The sequence below is a fragment of the Saccoglossus kowalevskii genome, chromosome 6, assembly GCF_978046115.1.
Source record: "Saccoglossus kowalevskii chromosome 6, keSacKowa6.1, whole genome shotgun sequence".
NCBI classification, from domain to species: domain Eukaryota; kingdom Metazoa; phylum Hemichordata; class Enteropneusta; family Harrimaniidae; genus Saccoglossus; species Saccoglossus kowalevskii.
Window position 1 is genome coordinate 13,242,844 of NC_140646.1, and position 27,680 is coordinate 13,270,523.

Sequence of the window (27,680 nt, forward strand, 5' to 3'; positions counted from 1 at the left end):
CATGTGTGGATTGGTGATATGAATACAACATAACACCATTGTTGCAGTTTCTGTGGCGCAATCGGTCAGGGCGTTCGGCTGTTAACCGAAAGGTTGGTGGTTCAAGCCTACCCAGGGACGAAGTACAAGTTTTTATTTCACATATTTTCTAATCTGTGGATTCGTGATATGAATACAACATAACACCATTGTTGCGTCTCTGTGGCGCAATCGGTTAGCGCGTTCGGCTGTTAACCGAAAGATTGGTGGTTCAAGACCACCCAGAGACGAAGTAGAAGTTTTTATTACACATATTTTCTCATGTGTGGATTCGCGATAAGAATACAACATAACACCATTGTAGCAGTCTCTGTGGCGCAATCGGTTAGGGCCCTCGGCTGTTAACCGAAAGGTTGGTGGTTCAAGCCCACACAAGGACGAGGTAGAGGTTTTTATTACACACATTTTCTCATGTGTGGATTCGCGATATGAATACAACATAACACCATCGTTGCAGTCTCTGTGGCGCAATCGGTTAGGGCGCTCGGCTGTTAACCTAAAGGTTGGTGGTTCAAGCCCACTGAGGGACGAAGTTCAATATTATATTACACACATTTTCTCATGTGTGTATTTGCGATATGAATACAACATAACACCATTGTTGCAGTCTCAGTTGCGCAATCGGTTAGGGCGCTCGGCTGTTAATCGAAAGGTTTATGGTTCAAGCCCACCCAGGGACGAAGTACAAGTTTTTATTACACACATTTTCTCATGTGTGGATTCGCGATATAAATACAACATCATCTATTGTTGCAGTCTCTGTGACGAAATCGGTTAGGGCGTTCGGCTGTTAACCGAAAGGTTGGTGGATCAAGCCCACCCAGGGACGAAGTACAAGTTTTTATTACACACATTTTCTCATGTGTGGATTCGCGATATGAATACAACATCACGTCATTGTTGTAGCCTCTGTGGCGCAATCGCTTAGCGCGTTCGGCTGTTAACCGAAAGGTTGGTGGTTCAAGCCCACCCAGGGACGAAGTAGAAGTTTTTATTACACACATTTTCTCATGTGTGGAATCGCGATATGAAAACAACATAAGATCATTGTTGCAGTCTCTGTGGCGCAATCGGTTAGCGCGTTCGGGTGTTAACCGAAAGGTTGGTGGTTCAAGCCGACCCAGGACCAAAGTTTTTATTAAACACAATCTCTCATGTATGGATTGGCGATATGAATACAACAGCACGTCATTGTTGTAGTCTCTGTGGCGCAATCGGTTAGCGCGTCCGGCTGTTAATCGAATGGTTAGTATTTCAAGCCACACAAGGGACGAAGCACAAGTTCTATTACACACAATTTCTCATATGTGCATTCGCGATATGAATACAACATAATATCATTGTTACAGACTTAGTGGCGCAATCGGTTGGCGCGTTCGGCTGTTAACCGAAATGTTGGTGGTTCAAGCCCACACTGGGACGAAGTACAAGTTTTTATTACACCCAATTTATCTTGTGTGCATTCGCAATATGAATACAACATAACACCAACGTTGCAGTCTCTGTGTCGCAATCGGTCAGTGCGTTCGGCTGTTAACCGAAAGGTTGGTGGTTCAAGGCCAGCCAATGACGAAGTACATGTTTTTCTTAAACTCAATTTATCATGTGTGGATTCGCGATATGAATACAACATTACGTCATTGTTGCAGTCTCTTGGGCGCAATCGGTTATCGCGTTCGGGTATTAACCGATGGGTTGGTGGTTCAAGTCCCCCCAGGGACGAAGTACAATTTTTATTACACACAATTTCTCATGTGTGGAATCGCGATATGAATACAACATCACGTCATTGTTGCATCCTCTGTGACGCAATCGGTTAGCGCGTTCGGCTGTTAACTGAAAGATTGGTGGTTCAAGCACACCCAGGGACGAAGTACATGCAATTTCTCATGTGTGCATTCGTGATATCAATACAACATAAGATCATTGTTGCTGTCCCTATGGCGCAATCGGTTATCGCGTTCGGGTGTTAACCGATGGGTTGGTAGTTCAAGCCCACCCATGGACGAAGTACAAGTTTTTATTACACACAATTTCTCATGTGTGGAATCTCGATATGAATACAACATCACGTCATTTTTGCAGCCTCTGTGGCGCAATCGCTTAGCGCGTTCGGCTTTTAACCAAAAGCTTGGTGGTTCAAGCGCACACAGGGACGAAGTACAAGTTTTTATTACACACAATTTCACATGTGTGGTTTCGCGATATGAACACAATATAACATCTTTCTTGCAGTCTCTGTGGCGCAATTGGTTAGCGCGTTCGGCTGTAAACCGAAAGGTTGGTGGTTCAACCCCACCCAAGGACGAAGTACAAGTTTTCATTACACACTATTTCTCATGTGTGCATTCGTGATATGAATACAACATAAGATCATTGTTGCAGTCCCTATGGCGCAATCGGTTATCACGTTCGGCTGTTAACCGAAAGATTGGTGGTTCAAGCCCTGCCAATGACGAAGTACATGTTTTTCTTAAACACAATTTCTCATGTGTGGATTCGCGATATGAATACAACATTACGTCATTGTTGCATCCTCTGTGACGCAATCGGTTAGCGCGTTCGGCTGTTAACCGAATGATTGGTGGTTCAAGCACACCCAGGGACGAAGTACTAGTTTTTATTACACACAATTTCTCATGTGTGGAATCGCGATATGAATACAACATGAGATCATTGTTGCAGTGTCTGTGGCGCAATTGGTTATCGCGTTCGGCTGTTAACCGAAAGGTTGGTGGTTCAAGCCCACCCAGGACCGAAGTTTTTATTAAACGCAATCTCTCATGTATGGATTGGCGATATAAATACAACATCACGTCATTGTTGTAGTCTCTGTGGCGCAATCGGTTAGCGCGTTCGGCTGTTAATCGAAAGGTTGGTATTTCAAGCCACACAAGGGACGAAGCACGAGTTTTTATTACACACAATTTCTCATATGTGCATTCGCGATATGAATACAACATTATATCGTTGTCACAGTCTTTGTGGTGCAATCGGTTGGCGCGTTCGGCTGTTAACAAGTTTTCATTGCACACTATTTCTCATGTGTGCATTCGTGATATGAATACAACATAAGATCATTGTTGCAGTCCCTATGGCGCAATCCGTTATCGTGTTCGGGTGTTAACCGATGGGTTGGTAGTTCAAGTCCACCCATGGACGAAGTACAAGTTTTTATTACACACAATTTCTCATGTGTGGAATCGCGATATGAATACAACATCACGTCATTGTTGCAGCCTCTGTGGCGCAATCGGTTATCACGTTCGGCTGTTAACCGAAAGATTGGTGGTTCAAGCTATGCCAATGACGAATTACAAGTTTTTCTTAAACTCAATTTATCATTTGTGGTTTCGCGATATAAATACAACATAACGTCATTGTTGCAGTCTCTGTGGCGCAATCGGTTAGCGCGTTCGGGTGTTAACCGATGGGTTGGTGGTTCAAGCGCACCCAGGGACGAAGTACAAGTTTTTATTACACACAATTTCTCATGTGTGGAATCGCGATATAAATACAACATGAGATCATTGTTGCAGTCCCTGTGGCGCAGTCGGTTATCGCGTTCGGGTGTTAACCGAAAGGTTGGTGGTTCAAGCCGACCCAGGATCGAAGTTTTTATTAAACACAATCTCTCATGTATGGATTGGCGATACGAATACAACATCACGTCATTGTTGTAGTCTCTGTGGCGCAATCGGTTAGCGCGTCCGGCTGTTAATCGAAAGATTGGTGGTTCAAGCCCAAACAGGGACGAAGCACAAGTTTTATTACACACAATTTCTCATATGTGCATTCGCCATATGAATACAACATAATATCATTGTTACAGTCTTAGTGGCGCAATTGGTTATCGCGTTCGGGTGTTAACCGATGGGTTGGTGCTTCAAGCCCACCCATGGACGAAGTACAAGTTTTTATTACGCACAATTTTTCATGTGTGGAATCGCGATATGAATACAACATAACGTCATTGTTGCAGCCTCTGTGGCGCAATCGCTTAGCGCGTTCGGCTGTTAACCGAAAGATTGGTGGTTCAAGCCTTGCCAATGACGAATTACAAGTTTTTCTTAAACTCAATTTATCATTTGTGGTTTCGCGATATAAATACAATATCACGTCATTTTTGCAGTCTCTGTGACGCAATCAGTTAGCGCGTTCGGCTTTTAACCAAAAGCTTGGTGGTTCAAGCGCCCCCAGGGACGAAGTACAAGTTTTTATTACACACAATTTCTCATGTGTGGAATCGCGATATGAATACAACATCACGTCATTGTTGTAGTCTCTGTGGCGCAATCGGTTAGCGCGTTCGGCTGTTAATCGAAAGGTTGGTATTTTAAGCCACACAAGGGACGAAGCACAAGTTTTTATTACTCACAATTTCTCATATGTGCATTCGCGATATGAAAACAACATTATATCATTGTCACAGTCTCTGTGGCGCAATCGGTTAGCGCGTTCGGCTGTTAACCGAAGGGTTTGTGGTTAAACCACACCCAGGGACGAAGTACAAGTTTTTATTACACACAATTTCACATGTGTGGTTTCGCGATATGAATGCAACATATCACCATTGTTGCAGTCTCTGTGGCGCAATTGGTTAGTGCGTTCGGCTGTTAACCGAAAGTTTGGTGGTTCAACCCCACCCAAGGACGAAGTACAAGTTTTCATTACACACTATTTCTCATGTGTGCATTCGTGATATGAATACAACATAAGATCATTGTTGCAGTCCCTATGGCGCAATCGGTTATCACGTTCGGCTGTTAACCGAAAGATTGGTGTTTCAACCCCACCCAAGGACGAAGTCCAAGTTTTTATTACACACAATTTTTCATGTGTGGATTCGGGATATGAATGCAACATAATATACACCAGTTCTCGTCCAAGTAGGACTTGTTCAACAGGTGCTCCAGCATATGCTGATCACTGTGCCACCCTGTGTTAATCGCAGTAATTTGTAGTGCCGTTCTACCACCATAAGACGTTTTTCACTTTTATTTCGTGGTAGCGAGAAAAGGCCTTCTGTGACCTGTGTTTTCTTCAAGCGCTGCACGAGAGGTTAGGCCATTATGGCCGCCCCTCGTGCTCAAGGTACTCGGCGACCACCTGCCACGAAGGACAACACGGTAACCATTGTTGATTGTAATTTTAATGCTTTAGATGTCATTGAGGCTGTACATGGAGCATGTGGAACAGAATCTATGTTAGCATGAATTACTATTAATGGTGTTTGGCAAATAACTCTTGTTTCTACCGAGTCTGTTGAGCTCTTACTTGAACAAGGCATTGCCATTAATGGTGTGGAGTGTGAAGTGCATGGCGTGAGCCGTAACTTCCTGACAGTATCTTTTTTCAACGTTCCTGCTTATATTCAGGACGAAGTAATTACATGCCGTTTTGAGCAATTTGGAGGCACAATTAGAAGCCCAGTGTTGCACAAATACTACCGAGAGGCCCCCACTATTGAAAATGGTACTCGCTTTGTTCGTGTTGAATTCCCTGCAAGTGTGATGTCATTGCCATATGCAATCAAGTTTGAAGACAATGGGCCATACACTCGTTTATTACATAACAATCAGCATAAAGTGTGTAACCCACGTTATTCACGACTGCCCTAGTTATATGTGTAAAATCTGCAAACAACTAGGTCATACAGAGAGAATCTGTGAAAATCGCAAGTGCTTTAAATGTGCAGAAAATGGTCACATCGCACATCATTGTTATACTAGTAATTCCGTTAGAGACTACACGGAAAAGAAAGCAGTCGTTGAGGAAGTCGAATCAAACGAGGAAAATTATTGAACACCAATGAAGACAAGTTTAAAGAGAACGAATGACACCGGCGATGAGAATGCTAGAAAACCTGATAACGAATATGACAGCGACGGTATGGACGAAACGGAAGATCTCGGGTTTGAAAATGCGGAAGAGGCTGATGATTGCAGCCGTCCGGACTTGGCATCTCACAACCTCCACCTTTCAGACATTGAAGCAATTGTCAAAGACGACCAAAAAAAGAGAGTAACCAAAAAACAGTCTAACAAATCAAAGTTGTCTACAACCGTCAAACGGCAGCACGATTCATCTACTGAGAACGAGCCAGGTACTCCACAGAGTCATCGAAGGAAAAAAATAGCACCAAAACCGAACATTGAACAATCACATACTGTAACAAAATTTAAACCGAAAGATGCCATCACAGACCAGGTCATATCAGGAGAAGTAATTAACGACACCTGAACAATGATTATGTTACAATTACCACTCATTATATATGTCATTATGGTCACACTGGTATCTATCAATATTAATGGTCTAAGAAATCAGACAAAACAATCAAATACAATACAGTATTGTAAACTTCATAAATTTAGTGTTGTCTCACTACAAGGAACGTTCTAGACTGACTCCAAAATTCCAAAAATCACTGGCAGACAATCCTGGGAAGGAGAACTGATCACAGGTAATTCAGAAAACCAGTATGACCGTGGTATGTGTGGTGTTGCCATATTTGTATCGGAAACATCCTGGTATAACTGTAACAGATTATAGCGAAAGTCTCACTTTTTCAGGAAGGCTTATCCAAATCACACTTGATATCGATGATAATTATAATAATTTGATTATTGTGTATGCCCCAAACAATATGACATAAAGACGACGCTTGGCCAATATTTGTGTAACGATCGCCCAAACATAAACATTTGAGATTTGAATTGTGTTATATGTCATGACCTTGATAAATCTGGTACATTGTTTTATAAATATCGTTCTAGAGACTATTTAAAACATTTTTAAAACAAAAATCTTTAATTGATATTTGGAGAGCTCAGCATGCATCTCAGCGTGAATTCACATGGCGTATGATTATTGACCAACAATTATGCCAAAGACGAATTGATTACTGTCTCGTATCAGCTGAGAAAGTACATTGCTGTACTTCCAGCAAAATAATTTCATTTCCTTTTAGCGATCATGATGCAGTTAAATTGACTTTAGATTTTTCTAAAACTTGGCGCGGACCTGGTCTCTGGCATTTAAACAACTATCTATTAAAAGACCAAATATATATATATATACACGAAATTAAAACTCTCATTATAAATTCCCGAAAAGATGTTATCTACTCAGAAAATAGAATAGAATGGTGGGAACATCTTAAACGAGAAATTAAACGCATTTCATGTCATATTGCTGGGAAAAAAGCCAAAGCCAGCCGAAAACTAAAAACATCATTAGAGAAAAAAATAAAATATGAATACGCTAAAGCGTCATATCCTGACTACTGTTAGACACGCGCAACACGTCTACAGGATGAACTAAACAACAACATTGTACATAAAACAAAAGGTGCCGCTATCCGTAGCAGGGCACAAATTATAGAAGAGTGTGAACAAAATACTAAATATATTTTGACACTTGAAAAATGTAAACAAAAGAAAAAAATACTGAAATGCATTGTGGACGATCATGGACAGATTTTGTACAGATCCGATACGATTATTCCATATGTTGCAGACTTTTACAAACATTGTTCGAAAAAGATCTCACAATAAGCGACCCGTAATTTCACGGATATAACTAATCTCATTTCTGAAAACGACATATTGCCCCATAGTTTACATATGAGCGTCATTACACTGATTCCAAAGAAAGATTGTGATAAACGTTTTATTGCTAACTGGCGCCCGCTTTTAAACGTAGATTACAAACTTATCTCAAAGTTGTTGGCGTTCCGTCTACATAATGTTCTCAGCTCAATTATATCTGACGACCAGACTTGTTGTGTACCAGGCCGCGATATTGCGGATAATGTTCTGTGTATCCGTGACGTCATCACCTATGTCAATGAAAAGAATAAACAAGAAATTGTTTTAAAGCCCACCCAGGGACGAAGTACAAGTTTTTCTTAAACACAATTTCTCACGAGTGGATTCGCGATATGAATACAATATAACACCATTGTGCAGTCTCTAGCGTGTTCGGCTGTTAACCGAAAGGTAGCTGGTTTAAGCCCAGGGACGAATAACACCGTGACGTTTTCAATAAATGAGCTCTCGAGCCAATCATAATTATAATAATTTACATTTTTTTAAAAAGGTTTAAACTAAAGTACTACAAAACAAAATATATAAATACATGTATACCATAAGTCTTAATTTTAGTACACAAAACACAATCATATTTTTTATGAAATTTATTTTATTTATTTATTCAATTCATCAATATCATTGAATTGTATACTTCACACAACTGTAATATCTTTTCAGGGAAAATTAATTGGAGCTACAGAATGTAGCAGAATGCCGCATAAACTGGTTTATTAGATTATACCATACTAGCTAGGCCTTAGATTTGTGAGTGCAATTTTAGAGAAAAAACCAAGCCGTTTTAAAATGATTGACACTTTTAGAGGTAGTGCTCCGCTTAATCAACGTTTTAAATTCAATTAAAACCATCGTGTCATATGTTCTGCCCACCTTCCACATTCTAACTCACAATTGATGTACTAATATTAATCCACCTCACCAAATGTACCTTTCCCTGTGATTTTGGCGATGGATATGACGTGTAACTTGGCGTAATACTGCTGCAACCCGTGATTCTGTTTTATATCAAACTCTAATTGGACCATAACCATGAGAAGTGTAAACATTTGTCTAAACTTTATACTGAGAGTCTTCGGTCGACCATGGCCAACAATTTGTATATAAGCTGTGTTACCATGGTGACACCTACACATTACAGAAGTATATTACATTACATGGATATATTCTCGCCAGTCACCCCGTGGAAATTCATGTTTAGTATTATGAGAGTGCTACAGTAACGACTCGCGACTCGGTTACCGGACTTTTATGTGTTAATGCGGTCTAGTCATATGTTTTTCTGATGAATTCTGGCTTGGAAAATATTTATTTACAATTATTATGTATTTGTGATATCCTGGATGGCATTTAAATTGGTTCACAATTAGTACTGGCGAGGAAAGTTATTCTCACGGCACATCAATCGTAAGGCATGCTGAAAAATATGGCAACGATGCGTGGTCCCCGAAAACTGAGTCTAGTGTTAATTACTTGGATGGCTATCGGGCTGGGAGTCGTCGGAATCAATCCGTCAATATTCGTCAGTGAGTATATTAGTAACCAGCCATGCAGCGTTCACTTGATAAACACTGCGTATCTGTTGGTGTGTCGTGTACTATAGTCATCCTCGTTCCGGAACAAGTGCGGGAATAGATTTTTTTCAGTAATATACTCTTTTCCCCAGGTCTATTGTTATTTTTTTTTATTTCTGGCTAACATGCTTTGAAATGAGTGTAAATTGTTGAACATTTACTTTCACTATCACCCTCATGATTTTTCTTTTTCTGTTCCAATCGCCAGTATACCCAGACGCCGAAGGAATTTGTAAGCAGTTTTTCACCAGCCCAAGCCACCTCGTGTTTTCCCATGAATTTGGCGAAGAGTATGCAAATAATTTTAGTTGTTACGTAACGTTAAAGGCGCCATTAGACGACGAAAAACTTTTGCTCCGTTTTGTGGAATTTGATCTTGAAAGCTCGGACGATTGTTCAAATGATTATGTCGAACTATACGAAGGGAGAGACATTGAGATGACACCGGTTTCCCTGACTGATTCTAAAATATGTGGTACACGCTTACCTCTTTCATACTACGAGTCAGCCGGACCGGAAGTGACTGTTGAATTTGTAAGCAATCACGCGATATCGGCTAAGGGTTTTCAGGTTCTTGTTACTTCATTCACGGAAGGTAGATTTTTAATATGTAATTGTATCCCTTGTCCGTACTCCTAATACGACAATTTGACCCATTGTATTACGCAGTGCCATGGTAACACACTGTTGTAATTTAAGTGTATTCAGAGATTTCATTCAAATAATGTTAACTCATTTTTCGTGTTTTAAGTCCGTTAAATCTACATAGATATGTAATAATTAAAAATACTTAAAAAATCAGTGATTTCGATCAAATATCAAAATAGTGAAACAAGTGAAAACTAATGTTTTTACAGTAACATCCTCATACCAGTTTAGAGTGAAGAAAGCTGTAGTTTATATACATATTTATAAAACGTCGCAAATACCGATCATCATCAAACACATTTTATAGTGATTGGCACAATAGGTCAACATTTCCCATAATGCGCACGCGTGCAGTCACGTGACATAGTACTAACAGTGACCATCCACTTAATTCAAAATGATGCACTTGCTCATTGGATGATGTCGAATCCATAAATTTTGATTTATGAAAATCTATATTTACAACGTTTCCACGTTTCTGTCGTTTACTGTATCTGTTATATTGATCTTGTTACTAAGGTGAATGTGACAGTAGTCGTTTTCGTTGTACGAATGGTCGATGTATATCAAGTTCCTTAATGTGTGACGAATATGACCATTGTGGCGATAACAGCGATGAATCACAAAGTGTACTTGAAGCCGCCTGTACTACCAGTCGAGGTAATGTTAGCATTTTGCAGCGCAGGTCGATGAACCGCAACACGTCATAGTTTTGAAGAGCGCCATCAGTCGTAACACATTATTTCAGTGCCGATACTTGTTCCAATAAATTGATTCATAAGTTATGAAACGGACACGGTACGTTTGGGGAAAAGGAAACAATTTAAACGATGAATTTCGTATTCGTTTGTATTTAAAACAACGCTGGCAACATAAGTATTTTTCTCCCATAGACTATGAACTTCGTATTTCTAAACCGTTTGATCTTACTTGTTAATCTGGTTAAAACTGAATTTAGTGACATTTCTTTGATTACAGAGTTCCCATGGTGGGCAGTCGTCGTTGGCGCTGTGGTGTTTTTGCTTCTAGTGGGAGGATTTATAACATACCGTCTCTATAAGGGAAAACAGCAAAACAATTGCCAATCGACGAAAGTAAGGGACTCTACTGAAGCAATCGAAACACGCCAGTATTCTACGTCAGACAAAGAGAGTATCGATAATACGTCCCAGATTAGTGCTTACGAGCAACACCGGCCGGTATCATGTATCGTTTGAACATGATGTTGTGTTATTGTTGGTATAATGCACTCTTGAATCGCGGCCTCTAGCGCTTGTGTACTATGACCAATTACGCATTCACAATGTGAGGTTACAATGTTTTTGTGTGTGTGTGTGTGAGATACAATTGATGTGTTTGGATTTCCTCCACACCATGTGGATAAAATTACAATTTATACTTACTCAGTCAAATTCCTCAATAAATGCAGTATGTGTTTCTTGTAAATCGAATTATTCTGTTTTTAATATCAGTTATGTTTATATTTCTGCAAGCTTTATTTTGTTTTGAACGGTCTTTGTCTATTGGCACAGAGTACATAATCATCGTTTTCAGTGTATTTTGTGTTGTATAATTATTGTCTTGTAGTCAATTCGACTGCTTGTTGTAGTTATCCGACTGGGTGTCCACACAAGTCGTTTAAGTTATGCAAAGATCCCAGAATTTAATCCTAGCTCACATGGTAGTGTTTGGTCTGATCGGGTAAAATGTTAGAGCCAAAACACGTCTGATCAGACATCATATATTGCTAATACGTCTAGATCGATATTAGCAAAGGTTTTCAGTACCTTGTTTTTTATTCAATGAGAAAAGTAATCAGCAAAGCCGGCCAATACTGGCTTGTGTGCCCGACCACACTCACACATGCGTGTTGGCAGTGAAAACAACTTTCGGGTCAAGGCATAGTCTGTGCTTACGAGTTTTGGAAACATCAGAGGTACATTACTTGGGAGTTTGAAAGTAGCCTGACATGATACCAAGATCACATTCAAATCTCGCTCTCGCGACTCTGGTAACATAATATAAGATAACAGGCGAGAAGGACACCAAAAACGCTATCTTTTATGGCTTTTCTAAATTTCTGCAGTTACAGGTATTGCGATAACGTCTTCAGATATCGACGCTATCAATGAAGCCGAAAGCTACCAACAGTCATTGCAAAATTGTACACAGAACAATAAGAACTGGAACTACCATGATAACAACCTTTTGAATAGTCAAGAAGGTATCACTTTGTCATTTCCAGATCTTGAACACAGGTCAAGTTGCATAGTATATACTAACTACAAAAACAATGTTGACTTACAAATTGTGTGAGATTCATTATACACTGCCTGTTTCCCAAAAAAAAGTGTCTTCAGGTGCCGGATGTTTTATAAAATTATAATTGAATTCCTAGTTACGCAAGACCATGAGGGCAACATGATAGTCCATAAATACAATTACAATGTTAGTGATGGAAATAACCAGGGCTAGGTTTTTATATCGTGTTTGTGTAGTTGTAATGTGTTCTGTTTGTCTTGACCATTCCTGTGTACCCCCTAACCTTTCAAGTTGGTCGTTTGCGTTCCCACACTCGAAGCCCTCACCTATCTTCACGGAAGTTGCCGACACGGTGTATCAGTCTGAATTATCTTGTCGGATGCCATCAAAAATTGAAAAGACGAGTTGGGTTTAGTTGTCTAGCAGTCAGTTCCCGGTTTGTTCAGAGTCCTTGTTCATAAAATCATAAGCCATATGAAGGTACCCGCCTGATAGTATCGGTGCTATAGAATATGCTATTTTTTTGTTTTACAGAATGTGCCGTACCTATTGCAGTAAATCATCACAATATTTTAACTAGCGTCATTCTTACATTTTCCTAAGCCCAGGGGCAAAAATGGGCGTTCGTCAGAACAAAATTCCCCAGCGTCGACTGAGTTCGGGATACCGCAAGCACGCCACCAGCGGCAATAATTAGTTGATGCTTTGAGAATGTCATAGTGTCATATCGAGGTCGTTCGGAAGAATTCGAGTGAAAACAAATCTACATGTATCACATTTTTTAATGTACCAGCAACTTTAAAGTTTCCATACAAAGTACGAATGTCGGAAGAAGAAAACTGACGAATCTTATTGTCAAACAAGAAACATTCTGAAGTTGTACCTTATCAAAATAGGCTATTATCCGTATTATTTTGGGAAAACTTGAAAGCGCTAACAACTCGCCTTATACTAACGATATATATTATAACCTAAAACGAAGAAAATCACTTTATACTTTCGATAATTCGTCATATTTATGTACACAAAGGGTTAGCAGAACTACCACTATAAACACAGACACGTCGGACACTGCAAGAGTGAACGTACCAATATTGCCGAGAAAAGTCATGCGTTGAGATGGGCCTTCGACTTTGCTCCAAGCAATGCAAAAACCAAGTTGCCTAAGCAATCTAATAAGGGAATTGAGGCCTTCCATGCAGGTTTTATAGTCTGGTGCAATGATTAGGAAGTCATCTAAATACACCACCATTGCATCGTAACCGCGGCGGGCCATCATCCGGCGGACACTTTGGGTCAGGCGGTGAAAAATACTCGGTGCCAGCTTGGCACCGAACGGGAGGCGAGTATCATAGAGATAGGTGGGGTGATCCTCTCCAGTAAAAGTCCACTCAAGTCCTGTTGCCTGATAGTTTGATGGATGAATTTTCACTGAGCGGTATCCAGATTTGAGATCGACTTTCGCAAGGTAATCCCCCTTAGTAATAAGGTTAGTAGCATCATCAATCGTTTGGTATTGGAAGGTCTCATGTGAGGCATAATCATTGACAGCACTCCCACTTGGTTGGCTACAATCATGAATCAGACGAATGTCTGTAGAATTTGGTTTGGGGATGGCACCCAGGGCGCTGACAATGGTGGGTTGCTGTGGAGTAATGACATAATGACCCTCACTAATTTCCGCTAAAAGCTGCTTTTCAACCTGGTTTTTTGCTGACCCAGTGGCTGAATTGTAATTCTTGGTATAAGCTGGCTTATAATTAATGCTTGCATTGGTAATGTTAAAGCCCTCTCTAATCCCTGTCATTAAAAATTCAGCATCAGGGTCATTCTTCAGCTCATTTTTCCAAACCGGATAATTGAGGGAATAAGTGGCTGCTGCTAAAGAGGGTTTGGCAATGGGCTGCGATTCCGGAGTTAGTTTTTTGAAGACTGAGATGAGACATGAGCTGATTTTGGGTGGGCTCTGCGACATGATGGTTCGAGGCACACATGTGCATAAGTACATTCAGTTCCAAACTTACAATTACCCCTATTGAAACCTAAGCAAATTGGTCTACCAGATTTGCTATCCACTGGGGCAGGGGAGCGGTTGGTACTATTAACCGCCCTTGTGCTGTAAGAGCCAGCATGTCTATTCGTATATGGGGTAGAGGATAATGGCTTATCTTTTAAAATGACAGTTGTCAGGTGTGGGATGTCACTACCCCATGCAAATTTATGAACTGCTTGCAGTTGGCGATATTGCCGATCATAAAGAAGAATGGATCCCCAACTGTAACGATTTGCCAATTGTGAAATTTTATCCGTGTATGACAAATAATTTAACACGGCATTGCCCTGCAGAGACCCCCCTTGAATCAGTTCGTACATAATGCGTGCGTTGGCACCAAACCACTGAGTAGGAGTGACTGATTCAAGGCGGGGTTTCTTAATTTCGGCTTCCAGAATTCAATTAACGCCATTGTCCTCTGTACGAAGAACTGAATACTGTGTTCTTGCATTCATAAACCCTTGATAACAATTCTTCACTTCTGAAAACTAAACAAATATAATACGTGTACAATGTTAATATAACTACGTTGTATATATAATTATAACAAGTCTCGTGATTCCTTTAGCGTGACCACAGTCCTTGTGACACACACCACCCTCTTTTGAATGGAACGTTCAAGATGGCGGCACCGTATTTTTAATCCGTGCGTTAAAACTGGAACGCCGAAACCACACAACACCGATTGATTGGTTGGTTCATTCATGTTTGTAAGGCAAGCCAGGGGAGATAAGTCAATCGAAAAAGGGGCAAAAAATCGCTATCACAGCGCATGGCAAAAAAAAGGCAAAGTATCGCTATCACGACGCATATGGCACGACACCGGTTCGACTCTTCGGGCGATATGCTACAATCGCGGCGATCAGTCTCCTTCGATGTGGTTTTTACTTAAGTATAATTTTTAAAATATTTCAAAACCACATTTCCTTGCACGCATAACCGCGAAAACGAACACCAGTAAACTTGGGGCGAACCGACTTTGGGGCGAACTGACTTTGGGGCGAACTGGTCTGGGGCGAATGTGCATTGGGGCGAACTGACTGACCACCTTGCAAGTGCGTATAGCGCATGCGCAAATATTTGTGTCTTAAAAAAGAGAAGGGTTCTTACGTGCAAAGTTCGTTGCAAAGCGTAATATAACATGTATTCAGTAACACAAGGCAACAAAGCAACTTGCTACACATTGATTGTGTGATATTCAATGTGAAACGTCAACATTTGCAGTTACCCGGGTTGCACAATAACACAACTTTCAAGATGGCGTCGACCTTCGATAATGTTTTGTTATTTGTCGTGGGAGCTGTCGTGCTTATGATGATTGGGTACTGCTCAGCTTTTGAAATTGGTAAGTATAACCACCATGGCTTCTGTAGGATGTCTATATTCGTATGTTACAGCTGTTACACATGTATTTGAATTGAATTCGTAAATAATAAGGGACGCAACCGACGTATTACTCTTATTAATAGGACGGTGTTCGGCGGGAGTCGGGAATAAACAAATATTCGCAGTTAAAGGGCGGTACTCGTCACGCCACGTTCTCTTAGCGACGTATACAACGAGTGTAAAATACATTGTTAATTTATATGAATTTCTAACACGCGCTGCGCGACGACCACAGCCCTTTAAGGGTATCTGACATAGTATTAATATCGGTCACATTAACATAAGCATTGGGGAGGGAGACTCACTGGAAGTACGAATTCAAATATTTCATTGGGAAAGAGTTCCTTACAGACCCCCCCCCTCACCCCTAACCTAACCCGAAAACTACAGCTTGCTCCCCCAATGTAATTGTATATGCCACTCCAGATAACTATGCATGTCCTGCAGAGGAGTATATACAATTAAATTTGGAAAGGGGCACTGGAGGGGCAAGGTTAGGGTTAGAGTCATAAGGAATCTTACCTTTCATGGGGACACTAACCCATCGAAAATTCCCTTTGAAAGGGGGAAACCAACAATGTAAGAAAATAGGAAGTCTATAAAGTTTTGTTTGAATTATGAAGAAACTCTTTACTAAAGACTGTCACTCTGTAATCATGTTTTAACAAAATAGTCTTTATGTACTTGTCAATCATCTCTTACCACTAAATACTTTGCTTAGATATTACAAAAGTAGCTGAATTTGATCAGTTTAAGTTAAAGATAAAGCGAAAGTTACTTTAATATATTTGTTGTTTGATTTTCAGTATATATGACTGATCGCTGTGGTGAAACTGTGATTGGTGGAGCTGGTGGATTCATAGAACCAGATACGAGTCTTTCTTATCCAAACGACATGGACTGTACCATTGTGGTAACAGTTGAGGCAGAACACAAGATACTACTTCAGATCACTAGATTTTCACTGGAACCACCTGTTGATGGTGCATGTGTGGATAAACTGAATATTTACGATGGCGGTAGCGTGTCGAGCCCCAGCCTGAGTGGGGATTTGTGTGATTCCCAGACTGTTGCCGATATGGTGTCATCAGGTAACATGCTCACTTTCCGTATGCAGACTGATGTCATAGGAAATGGCCACGGATTTGCAATTGTATACACAGCTTATCTTGATAAAACTGATGGTAGGTGTGATTTCCATGGCAATTGGATCATATTTAATACATATTATGCAAAATAGAGTTTATTCAATATTTTATAGGTAACATCCTTGTACATTGACCTCTACCAATTTCTGGTAAGATCTTATGGGAATCCTAATACCACATTTGTAATAAACACACTATGAATATTTAATATACTCAAAAACAATAGCTACACACTAAGAAAATACAATATATATAAATAAACACTAAAATTCCACTGGTTTGCAAGGGCAGAGGCACTATACCTAGGCAAAAGGAAGGTCACATGTGCTGATATAAATACAGGAGACCAAGTGTCTTTTAGTAGCACATGCATTTACGTAAATGACACAGGTCTTGCCTTTTGAAAATGGCTGGAGAGCGACAGATAGCTTTCCCCAAAGCACTAAGGAGAGATATGGTAGTAGTTTCTACACAGACTGCATGTATTAAATAAAAAACAAAGTGATGACTGAGCTGCATCTATGTTTGAATATTTTAATAATCCAGCATGCAATAAATACAATTTTAGTGTATGTGTGCTTCTGTTAGAAATATGCTTTTTATAGAGCAAATATTTTGCAAGTTTGTGTTGCCGTCCTTGCATGAAAGAACAGCCCAATACAGCATGGTCTAATTAGTTAAGTGGTTTAAAATAATCAGACTAAAGCAGTCCCATGACCTGGTTGGCACAGAAGTAATTTCATAACACAGAAGACAAAAAGAATAAAGTCTCTTTAAATGTATCTCTTCATCTGACACTTTCTGTGTGTTATTTCTTTGAAACATAGATTTATCGAAAATGTCACCACAATGTATGAAACTCATAGATCACTGCATCAAACACTGCTAGGTGTTGAATCTCCTGGTGTACTGTCTTGTGTATTTTAATTAATTCTAATCTCATGCATTCATTTTGTTGTATGTTTATTTGTTGGTGGTTTTTATGACCACATGTATGTTTGAATGAATATGTACATAAACACCACATGCATATGTGTTGCTATGGATAGTATGGGACTAATATCAAACACAATAAAGTCTATTGTTAACATTTTCTTTATCTTTACAGGAGTGTCCTGTCCTACAGATTACTTTGCATGTAATAATGGTATCTGTATACTGTCTGAGTTAGAGTGTAACAACTTTGATCAGTGTGGGGATGGAACAGATGAATCTAACTGTAAAGGTAATATTATAGTAGTTCACTTTTAGTCTCTACCTTATAGAATAATTGTTTTATGTGAGAATTTCATAGTATTTGCTAGCTACTATGAGTAACTCTGTAAAATACTCGCGTTTAGGTATTGTTTATGTTCTTTTTCTTATATTTGATGTAAGAATTTACCGTTTCAAAGAAAATAAATATTTATTATTATTATTATTACAAGACACTTCGCGATGAACTTCTTAGTGGCAGTGATATTTACCAAAATATTTGTTAACAACTCTGTAGACCTTTTATAACTTGCTGGCATAGCATTCAATTCCCACCACCAATTACATATAGTGTCAGCATTTTGGCTCATTTCTAACAAATCCAAAATAATTCTGGATAATTTTCCTTACTTTGCATTGTACTATGTTTGCATTTGAAGTTTTGATGAATTTAATGGGTGTATATATTTTAGTATGTACATGTACACACATGTAAATACCCATCAAATATTAGTAAAAGAATTTATTATATATTTATTAAAAAATATTGCTTTCCCTTGCCATAATTATGCATTCTACTATCCATGTAACTTAATGCAGAAAAAATGATAAATAAGATTAAGATTAAATTTCTCAACTGGTTGATTTTGCAGTATTGGTGGGATTTTTTTGCAAATATTGTATTCACTGACAATTATTTAGTATTTTAATTAAATACATTTACTGTATGGTGACTCTTTCTTTGGGGCATAATTGTGACTCTCATGTGGAGTACCATGTTGAATATGTTCCAGCCCGTGTAAATACTTGTCAAAGTCATTTATTGTTGTTGACTTACCAAAAAACAACATTGCTATGTTTCTAGGCACACAACGAACTTGAAACAAATGGAACCGTCCAATCCAAGCAACCTGCATCTCTGAAAATCGAGTCTTATCGCCCTTGCGTTTCTGACACGCCCGGGGGACCAAAATTTGTGAATCACTTCGTGACCAAAATTTGATGATAATAGGCAAGGGGGTGAGGGACTGCTTTTCAAAAACATAATTTTATATATAGGGTATATAATTATTACTTAAAATATTATTACAAAATTCTTACAAAACATGATCATATATATTGTAATATTGCTGCAAAATTGCTGTCATTGTATTTTAACACTTTTTCTCAATTCTCATCTTAGCAACAGCTTACATGTAGTTTTAGCTTAGGGGAAAACATATATTCATTTTTGTGAAAGGAAATGGGATTGAAAAAATCATTATCTCTTTGCATATAGAGCCGGTGGAGATAGTGTTACCTTACCTGTACTGTAAAATACTTTATTTTAGCTGGAAATAATTTTCGCTGTAAAGACTTAAGTTAAGTTTAAGTTTAGGAAAAAGATGTATTCGCTGGATTTTATATTCACTGAATCACGGCAAAAAAAATTCCAAGTGAAAATGAAGTATTTTACAGTACACAATATTTTGAAGCGTGGTGCATGTGCTGAATTACACATGCTAACTTGTATGGGAAAAAACTACTTTAGCGTTACAATTCTCAAATTGCCTCTTAATTTATCAAAGAGGTTTGAAAGAAAAGTTTTGAAACATTATTATTTTTTGTTGTAGCATTCTTCCATAAAAGTTAATATGAATATATTACTAGAAAATAAAGCTAAAGAATACATCATAAAAGCAGTGGGATTACATAATATTTGGTATAATTTCATTGCAGAAGATGATGATCTCATAGACGGAGGATTGACCGTGGGTCAAGTGATTGCTATCATTTTGGGAATCCTACTGCTGGCTGTGCTTGTTGGTGCCATAGTGTACTTTGTAAAACGTCATCAAAAAGCCAAGCGACTTACAGAGGAAATTATGATGACAGAGAAAGTTATTTATCCTCGTGATAATGTCTACAGTGATAAAGACTTTTGGGGTGATCGACCGGTATCATCTTTTAACAGGAGATCAGGAACTTCTTAGTTAAACTTCAAGTGAATTGCATCATGACACACTTTCATGAGATTTAGTAATTTCTGACAATGTGTAGACATTCAGATGGCAGCTAGCAGCTGATTAATTTCAATAACAACAAAACCATTCCACTTTAGATGTGGCAATATGCATGCAAAACATCATTTGTGTGTGCTGGTACTGTTTTTATCGCTGTGATAACAATTGCGCATATTAATTAATAACAGCAAAAATTTTTATTTGACAACAATTTTTTAAGAAGGGTAACACTTAATAATAATCAGCATATTATTTGTGAGTGTAGTTCCAGAAACTTCTCTGTCATTTTAACACTTGCGTTTGATAAAAGATAACACCTGCTATTATTTATTCATAGAGTTGGTTGATACTCATTGTGTTATCTATCACCTTCCATTCATACGAGTCTATGACATAACTTGTAGAACTATAGCTCTATGACCAAGTAATAGCAGGTGAAATCCTTATTATATCCTCTTACAAACCGTTAAGTATTCGTAAATGGGGTCAATTTGTGTAGTTTTCTTGATTTATTCTGCAGATATAGGTAAAATATAGGTAAGGCTTTGGCGAAATTTGAAAGAGCAACTAATATTCTTCAACCTGGTATTTTTTATAGATTTTATTTTTCGTTCTGTTCCAGTTTGAAAAATATTAGCTCGCCGGAGCCTTCATCCCTTGTCTATTTCTTACACTAGGTACCAGCCGATACCACCCCCCACTCATAGGGAGTGCGAACAGTTGATCATAGTTCCTGGACTCCCTGTGACTTGAGTGAGTAGCTGCAAACATAAATATTTTTGGATTTGTTGAGTGTTGAGAGAGGAGGGTCCGTATATTCTTGTTGTAAAATAGCTGTCAATCTACACTATTTAATACCCCTTAGTTTACCACAATATTGAATAAAACTGTTTTCTCTTTAATGAGTTTGATACTTTGTCTTCTCCATTTACTGTATTTCTTAAAAATGTGTTTTGTAAATATTAGGACGTATTTTTGTATATTTTTATGTTAAACAAACAAGTGTATTTTATGTTAAATAATCATGAAACAATTTATGAATATTTTCAGTTAATATTAACTATTCATGTTAATTATATAGTAGGATTATAATATTACAATTTTAACTGCTGGTTCAGTTTTTGTTTTTTAGAACATTTACATTTGTGCATTCCATTAGTTATTAAGAATATATTTAAAGGTAAATATTAATATTTTAGCTGTGAAATTTACAACATTTTAAAGCCATTTTCCTTTCAGCTGTACAAACTCCAGTTATTCGAATATGTGTGTATAATATTTTTGCGATTTGATATATGAATAAAGTTACAAAAATGACTGAATCCCCACAAAATTATTTAAAATTTGTTTCTTGTATCACAAAAAAATAAAAGTAGTAATTTAATTTATGCACAAAGACTTATTCGTTTTCCCAGTGTTTTGATGAATGGCTTAGAATACAAGTATGATCTAAATCAACCATCACTCATCTGGTAACTGTCATGAAAAATAAATTACAAGACGTATTGTATTGTTACGTTGCATATTGCTGAATAGTCTCTAGTTTGTTTGCTGTGATCAAGCATGTGATACACCAATAAATATATTAATTATTTCTTATCAGTAGGATAAATCTAACATGTTTTTGAGGGCATAATCCTATCTATGGCATCAAGTCCAATTGAGTAATGTACAATTTGACTATGCCAGGTTTTTGAGAAATTATAATTTTTTATCAACTTTCATTTAGTCACGCATTCAACAATGAAATTCAAATATGAACCAATCTTTTGAAGTTTGCCCAGAATAATAATTTTGTAAATTAAACATTGTCTGGTACTTTTATTCATTTTATTAATTTTTAATTTCCTTATACCAGGGGTGGGGGGGTTGTATGTGTTCTTTCATACATTTATTATTTAAACGACAAATTAAATGTGTTTATTTTGACGTGTTTTTGTAATATATTTTTTCTATGATATTTTAAACATTTATATCTTCATTGGATTATTGTTGTGTATCTTATTTCGTCATCTGACATTGATCACATTCCTGTGGTCAAACACTAGGAAATGTTTTAATATAGCCGTGGTTATTTTTTGTTTCAAAGTAATTAAAATCACTTCAGAAATTGTTTTGATGAAATGTATTTGACTCGTTTGTATCTCAGGTGGTATTAGTTATAGCAAAGATTGATACAATGAAAAATATGCAAGTGCAGAGTTGTAAGGGAACCAATTTTCAAGGCCAAAGTTTGTAAAATAGCCTCTGCCTAAAGGAATAATCAAGGAAAACTCATTGTACTTCAAGGCAGTAATAGCCCTGCAAGTGTCCCAGGCAATGCACACTTCTAGAAATGCTAATGAAAGTGAGAAAGTTTGTTTTTCCACCTGTAATTGCATATTACCGGTAGTTGTCTCTTTGAATTTAATCACATATCTAACAATGCTCATTTTTGTTTCAACAATATTGGATTTTCCAAAAAACATCCACGATGTTGTGTGATGTTACTGGTCAAAAAGATTGATCCAAGTGAAATGGTGTGATTGTTACGAACCATGTACTAGTATATTATAACTATTTTTCTTGTAGTCTTAATGTGGAATTAATTAATTACATGCATAAATATCATTAGCTTGGCATGACATTCTATCAGTTGACAATTGGTTTGAAGTCCTAGACTTATTGGTTGCCGGTATACCCATGAATCAAAGATCGTGTCGCTGACTTTCCAAATGTATTGACTGAAATAAACTTTTAATACAATAAATAATATGTCAAGTCAAATTACCCAATTTAAATTATATTTCTGTAGAAAGGTCAAATTTTCATTGTTGAATAGAATCAGTCTGAAACTTGCTGTCAATTATCCGTTAGCTTCTTCTTGTTTGGAAGTAAAGTTTGTTAGCTGTTCGAAAAATATCGTTTTTTTCCCCCAAGGCCTAAAACTATGCTTCTGCTCAGCGTGTGGGACCGAACGTTGATTTTCCCCTGTTTTGCGACTGCACAGCGCCCTCTGTTGAACAATTGACTGAACCTGCAAAATGTTCGTGCCACCAAATACTTTTAGCGCCTCGCATCACTGCCCATTTTTGACCCAAAACAAACATTATGAACAGAAACTTTTTTTTGCGAGGCCTTATCTTTAGTCTGTATAGTTTTGATTTATAATTAGCACCATTGCGGGAATGCATCACATACGATTTGATCCGACGTATTATCGTGGAATTCGAGTAACGTCCGGTTACTGATCTATGATCGAACTCGGACGCCGTGATCGCGGCAGTTTTTGTGAAACAATCCTTCATTTATATCGCGGCAATGCTAGGAATGTAGATGCCTTGATACCGATGAATCATTGTATCGTGTAATATCATTCTAAAAGTCATCAAATATATTTGTGTGGGCCGACCTGGGCTTATAACCATGGATATGATCATAATATGAGAGTTATGCTTTGAATACTTGATATAGTGTGTGTGTGTGTGTGTGTGTGTGAATATGCGAGGGGAATGCCAGTTCTCTGAATAAACATGAGGGATTAAGCACGTCGTGTATTGTATACCGTCACGGTGCAGTCTGAACGTGGCAATGTGATACTCATATAATAATGGTAACTAATGCTCGCCTGGCGAGCAGGTTGTTTTTGAAAGAAAAAAGAAACGCTGAGGGCAGCATACACTCTCAGCTTTAATATCCCATGATTCTTCAGTTTCATCACACGTTAATTTATTTCAGATTAAAAACAGTAAACTGAAAGTTATGTATACAATGCTGCAAATTAATTCCATTAGCAGGTACTTATGTAACTAGTTCATTAAGTCATGGGTGTATTATTTCACCCTAACCGTTCCTTAATTGCTCCCGTCGTAAAGCTTGAATGAAATTAAATATGCTTTTAATTCTGTTAAGTAAGTAAGCAAGTTAAGTAATGTGGATCTCAAAAATAACCCATACATTATCACTGAAGTCTTTTCCTGTCCGTTACACAAAGTTTCATTCACCTCGCAGTTCAAAGCACGGCTCTACAAACACGGGAGTACTCGTGTGTTGTATATAAGCGTTCGAAAACATATTCCAATGTTATCTGTGTAAAATGGTATACATAAAATATATACTATCCTCTGTAGCAGGTATATGCCATAATAATTAGTTATCTACACTCTCTGGCGTGTTGGCCGTCGGCGTTATAAAATTCATGATAATCCCCGACACCACCATTAAGTTCGCCATTTCTCAATACGTGACCATCTTCGTCAACAAGAAAAACATTATTGCTTATACGACTACCCTTTTTCAACTGGCTACGCTTTCTATCACCGCGTCGACCTCTTGCTTGGCTACCAGACATTCCGCCATTGCCCGTTTCCATGACCCTATATGCGTCGTCATTACTGCGACAACACGCACAGAACGTGCATCCTTCCCTCTCCCTTCCCTTTCTAGGTTTGCCCCATTTCCCACCCTTTCCTATCGAACAATCAATACAGCAATGTTTACAGCAGTCCCGACAGGAATCCCGCAATGCATTGCGACAACAAGCCATTCTCCATGGGAAATAACCAGGCCTCCAACAACACCAATACGAAGCGTAGAGCAAAATAGGGACGGCCAACGGTATCCACCACCACCAAACGTCATCGTAGGTCCATACACGTACATCTGAAAAATAAGTCATTCATTTACTAATTATATCAATGTGATTGGATATATTTCAATACAATACTATTGTTTAGTTTAATTGTGCCCGGAATTGCGTTGTGAAACACGGCACGTTTTTATCTACATTGTGATGTTCGAGGCGAGGCCATTTTCATAGCGACCAGATTAGTCGTGCAGTCATGTATATATATATATATATATACGTCGCTCAATTGTATTGATGGCCTAGCTTCGAATTAAACCATTTCGACCAGCAAGGCGTGAAGTTGCCAAGGCCCGCCCAAGGTATTGCGCCAACGCCTCCTGTTGCACTATATAGCTATAATCCCCGGGTCCTTTTATAAATCAGTCAATACTCCCGAGCAAATAATCGAAGTCATTCACTACCAAGTCAGCTATAATAGTAGGTACAGACAACATCCAAACAACTTACTGAACCAACCAACAACACTCTGTACGTGCAGTAGTGATGTTATATATTTAACTATCAACTAATATTCACACTATGTAATGATGGAAAAACTAGAAAAATTAAGCAGAGCATCATGACTATTTTTATTTAGATGCTTAAAAGCTCCGAGATCACGAGAGACTTAGCACACATCAGTTGATCGACCAACCGTTGAATGAGAAAATATCTATGTTCGATCAAACTCTAACAGAATAACATTATTTTGACCATGCGCTCATAGTTATCATATTAAGCAGTAGCAAACACAAACGTGTACCACGTATGACACAGGTTTAAAGGGGTGATCTTCGAATTTCAAACAATGTACACGCGTTGTATACGTCGCTATGGGTCCCATTTCGAACACGACGCGGCGTGTCGACCACCGCCCTTTAAAATATTGAAAAAATATACTTACATGGACAATACGAGGGCGCTAGCTCTACTAGTTGGTCGCTGTTATCACCGCAGTTATTAGCACTGTCACATCTCAACGTACGGGGAATACATCGTCCGTTGGTGCATTTTAGTTCTGTTACCTCGTCTGTACAGGAACCTGAGGACAAAATATATTTACTTTAATTTTGTAGAGACGTTGTTCGGCGTGGTGTCTTATACAACCGCAATATAACAATATATAATATTTGACGCCGTCTAACATATATAGCGTAAATGATTAAAATATACATGCTGGTAAAATCAGTTCAAATTCGATGATTTGTATCACATAGACCTGACGACCCTGATATAACATTCCGAGATCTGTGGGCAAAATATTTATTGAAAATTAATCGTTTTTTTGACAATTCGTACGCCCCTCTAATTTTACATATTCGTCAATGTAGTTAATACATGAGCGTCCATGGAGTAGCACGAGAATTTCTGTGTATGAACCTTAAATCGGTTTAAACCGGATTTTATTTCATACTTATAACAGTATGACTTCAATTCTTATGGAAATAGCAATACATTTGATTATAATATCTTAAAATGACAGAAATTACTCCTACATTCTTCAGTGGCGATGTAGAATTGCAATAATACAGCAGATGCCCGGGATAAGAAGGGGGCATTCGAATTGGCGTCAACAATGAATATTTTCAGTAAATATATTCGTCTTCAGATCTCGGAAAAGTCATATCAGGATCGTCAGATCCTTGTGATTTTCACATATAATTCATGCTACATAGTGATAATAAATAGAACCACGTGCGCGAAGTAACATCATATACAAGAGTTTGCTGTTACTCACCCTGTATCTTTATAGCGAGAACATATCTGCAATTCATGAAATAACATGAGAGAATATTGACAATAAAGGCGTATAAACATTTTACATAATTCGAACCTTACCAAAATCAAAAGATGTCATGAGTATGGTAAAGTTGACTGATGACGTGTCTCGCAGTTTCATTCTAACGGTTGCAAAGTTTGTGGTAGTTTGAAAAGTTGCCGGTTGTATTGTACCGCACGTATGGAGGAGTAGACTGTCATTTGTTGCGAATCTCCCATCGTATATTTGAAGGAAAGAAGCATCGCAGTTTGTAGAGTTACCGAGACCAGACTCAATCTCATTTCCCGGATCTGCAGAGAGAAATATTGCAATAATTGTAATATAACCACTATTATCAAATGTTGGGAAATTATGAGAAGTAACATCTAACATGTATAATTGTGCTTTATAGCAACAACATATTTATCCTGGTTTAAACATAAATACACATTTTTAAATAGAAATCAACGCATGTATTGCGGGACAAAAATTGTATTTATGTATTGCATAATTAAGCAATGCATCTTACCAGTTACAGCATAATAGTTTTCTCTTAGGAAACTTATAAGCAACATCTGGTCGTTTTTCATCGCTTGCATCGTAACAGAGCAATCGAGAAAGCCGCTTAGCGCTGTGCCATCAACAACGTGTGACTCCAGGCGATAGGCATCTTTCTTTACCGTCAGTCGGTTACAGTTTTCATTCATTATTACTGAAACATACAACGGAGGGGGGGGGAAACAATTAACATACATATTAGAACATCTGGGGTTTTTATGATACATTGCAGTTCTAATTCAAATAATTTTAATTAAATTTATTTATCTGAAACACTAGTGAAAAACGAAATGAAATGAAAACTGTCGACGGTTGGGTACAATCCCCTCAATAATGCGACACAGTTACATATCCTGTACTTACACTGAGTAGTGATAGCGTCAGTCGAGTGAACACTGATAACTAACAGAACATAACATCCCAAAAATAAAGTTGAAATCGGAGTCTTCATACTGACATCGAAACATTAGATCGATATTACTGGACGTGGGCTAGGTATAACAGCAGTGCGGAAAATGGCGTGTTCATAATAACTTGGAACTTATGCCAAGTGAAGCAACTACAACAATGCTCAATGCCGACGGAGTAGCAGTAAAGAAGGAACAAAGGTGTCAGAGCTCCGTTATGCACGTTGTATTTGCTGTATTCTACGGTACACAAAGTAACCTCAGTGATGTGCACTGAGGCAGAAAAAACGCTCGCCTGACAATACCCCATTATCACCGTGACCAATTTACAGTGAAATGAACTATCGAATCGTTGCGCAGAGCTAAAACTCCGTGAGTCAAAGGGTCGTGTCTTTTGTTAGTCTCTGTGCTTAGACCGAATTAAGGCGACTTC

At 38.2% G+C, this 27,680-nt stretch overlaps 3 protein-coding genes and 1 non-coding gene across 4 annotated transcripts; 3 read left to right on the forward strand and 1 right to left on the reverse strand.

Moving 5' to 3' along the window:
* Positions 1–2,273: 2,273 nt before the first annotated feature.
* Positions 2,274–2,347, forward strand: TRNAY-GUA (transfer RNA tyrosine (anticodon GUA)). Its single transcript has one exon. It is a non-coding gene; the product is annotated as a tRNA-Tyr (tRNA).
* Positions 2,348–8,834: 6,487 nt separating this feature from the next.
* On the forward strand, positions 8,835–11,322 carry LOC144344485 (low-density lipoprotein receptor-related protein 12-like). The gene is made up of 4 exons (XM_078006417.2): positions 8,835–9,175; positions 9,432–9,818; positions 10,391–10,531; positions 10,850–11,322. The coding sequence occupies exons 1-4, from the start codon at positions 9,064–9,066 to the stop codon at positions 11,086–11,088; spliced, it is 879 nt and encodes a 292-aa protein (XP_077862543.2). The 5' UTR covers positions 8,835–9,063; the 3' UTR covers positions 11,089–11,322.
* Positions 11,323–14,790: 3,468 nt separating this feature from the next.
* On the forward strand, positions 14,791–22,041 carry LOC102805503 (membrane frizzled-related protein-like). The gene is made up of 4 exons (XM_006825850.3): positions 14,791–15,531; positions 16,379–16,756; positions 17,829–17,945; positions 19,634–22,041. Exons 1-4 carry the CDS (start codon positions 15,444–15,446, stop codon positions 19,885–19,887), a joined length of 837 nt encoding a protein of 278 aa, XP_006825913.2. The 5' UTR covers positions 14,791–15,443; the 3' UTR covers positions 19,888–22,041.
* A 1,559-nt stretch (positions 22,042–23,600) lies between these two features.
* LOC100373344 (uncharacterized) lies at positions 23,601–27,469 on the reverse strand. The gene is made up of 5 exons (XM_002742259.4): positions 27,204–27,469; positions 26,812–26,994; positions 26,363–26,593; positions 25,428–25,565; positions 23,601–24,558 (listed from the first exon to the last, which is right to left on the reverse strand). The coding sequence occupies exons 1-5, from the start codon at positions 27,289–27,291 to the stop codon at positions 24,050–24,052; spliced, it is 1,149 nt and encodes a 382-aa protein (XP_002742305.3). The 5' UTR covers positions 27,292–27,469; the 3' UTR covers positions 23,601–24,049.
* Between the last annotated feature and the right edge of the window lie 211 nt (positions 27,470–27,680).

Bases quoted from the DNA above. Each gene is read 5' to 3' on its own strand.
- LOC102805503 (XM_006825850.3), top strand. From the start codon at position 15,444: ATGGCGTCGACCTTCGATAATGTTTTGTTATTTGTCGTGGGAGCTGTC. The intron at 15,532-16,378 runs GTAAGTATAACC...TTTGATTTTCAG, and splicing joins CTGCTCAGCTTTTGAAATTG to TATATATGACTGATCGCTGT. The intron at 17,946-19,633 runs GTAATATTATAG...ATTTCATTGCAG, and splicing joins AGATGAATCTAACTGTAAAG to AAGATGATGATCTCATAGAC.
- LOC100373344 (XM_002742259.4), bottom strand. From the start codon at position 27,291: ATGAAGACTCCGATTTCAACTTTATTTTTGGGATGTTATGTTCTGTTA. The intron at 26,995-27,203 runs GTAAGTACAGGA...TGTATGTTTCAG, and splicing joins TGACGCTATCACTACTCAGT to TAATAATGAATGAAAACTGT. The intron at 25,566-26,362 runs GTAAGGTTCGAA...TTTTGTCCTCAG, and splicing joins CATGACATCTTTTGATTTTG to GTTCCTGTACAGACGAGGTA.
- LOC144344485 (XM_078006417.2), top strand. From the start codon at position 9,064: ATGCTGAAAAATATGGCAACGATGCGTGGTCCCCGAAAACTGAGTCTA. The intron at 9,176-9,431 runs GTGAGTATATTA...TCCAATCGCCAG, and splicing joins CAATCCGTCAATATTCGTCA to TATACCCAGACGCCGAAGGA. The intron at 9,819-10,390 runs GTAGATTTTTAA...CTTGTTACTAAG, and splicing joins TGTTACTTCATTCACGGAAG to GTGAATGTGACAGTAGTCGT.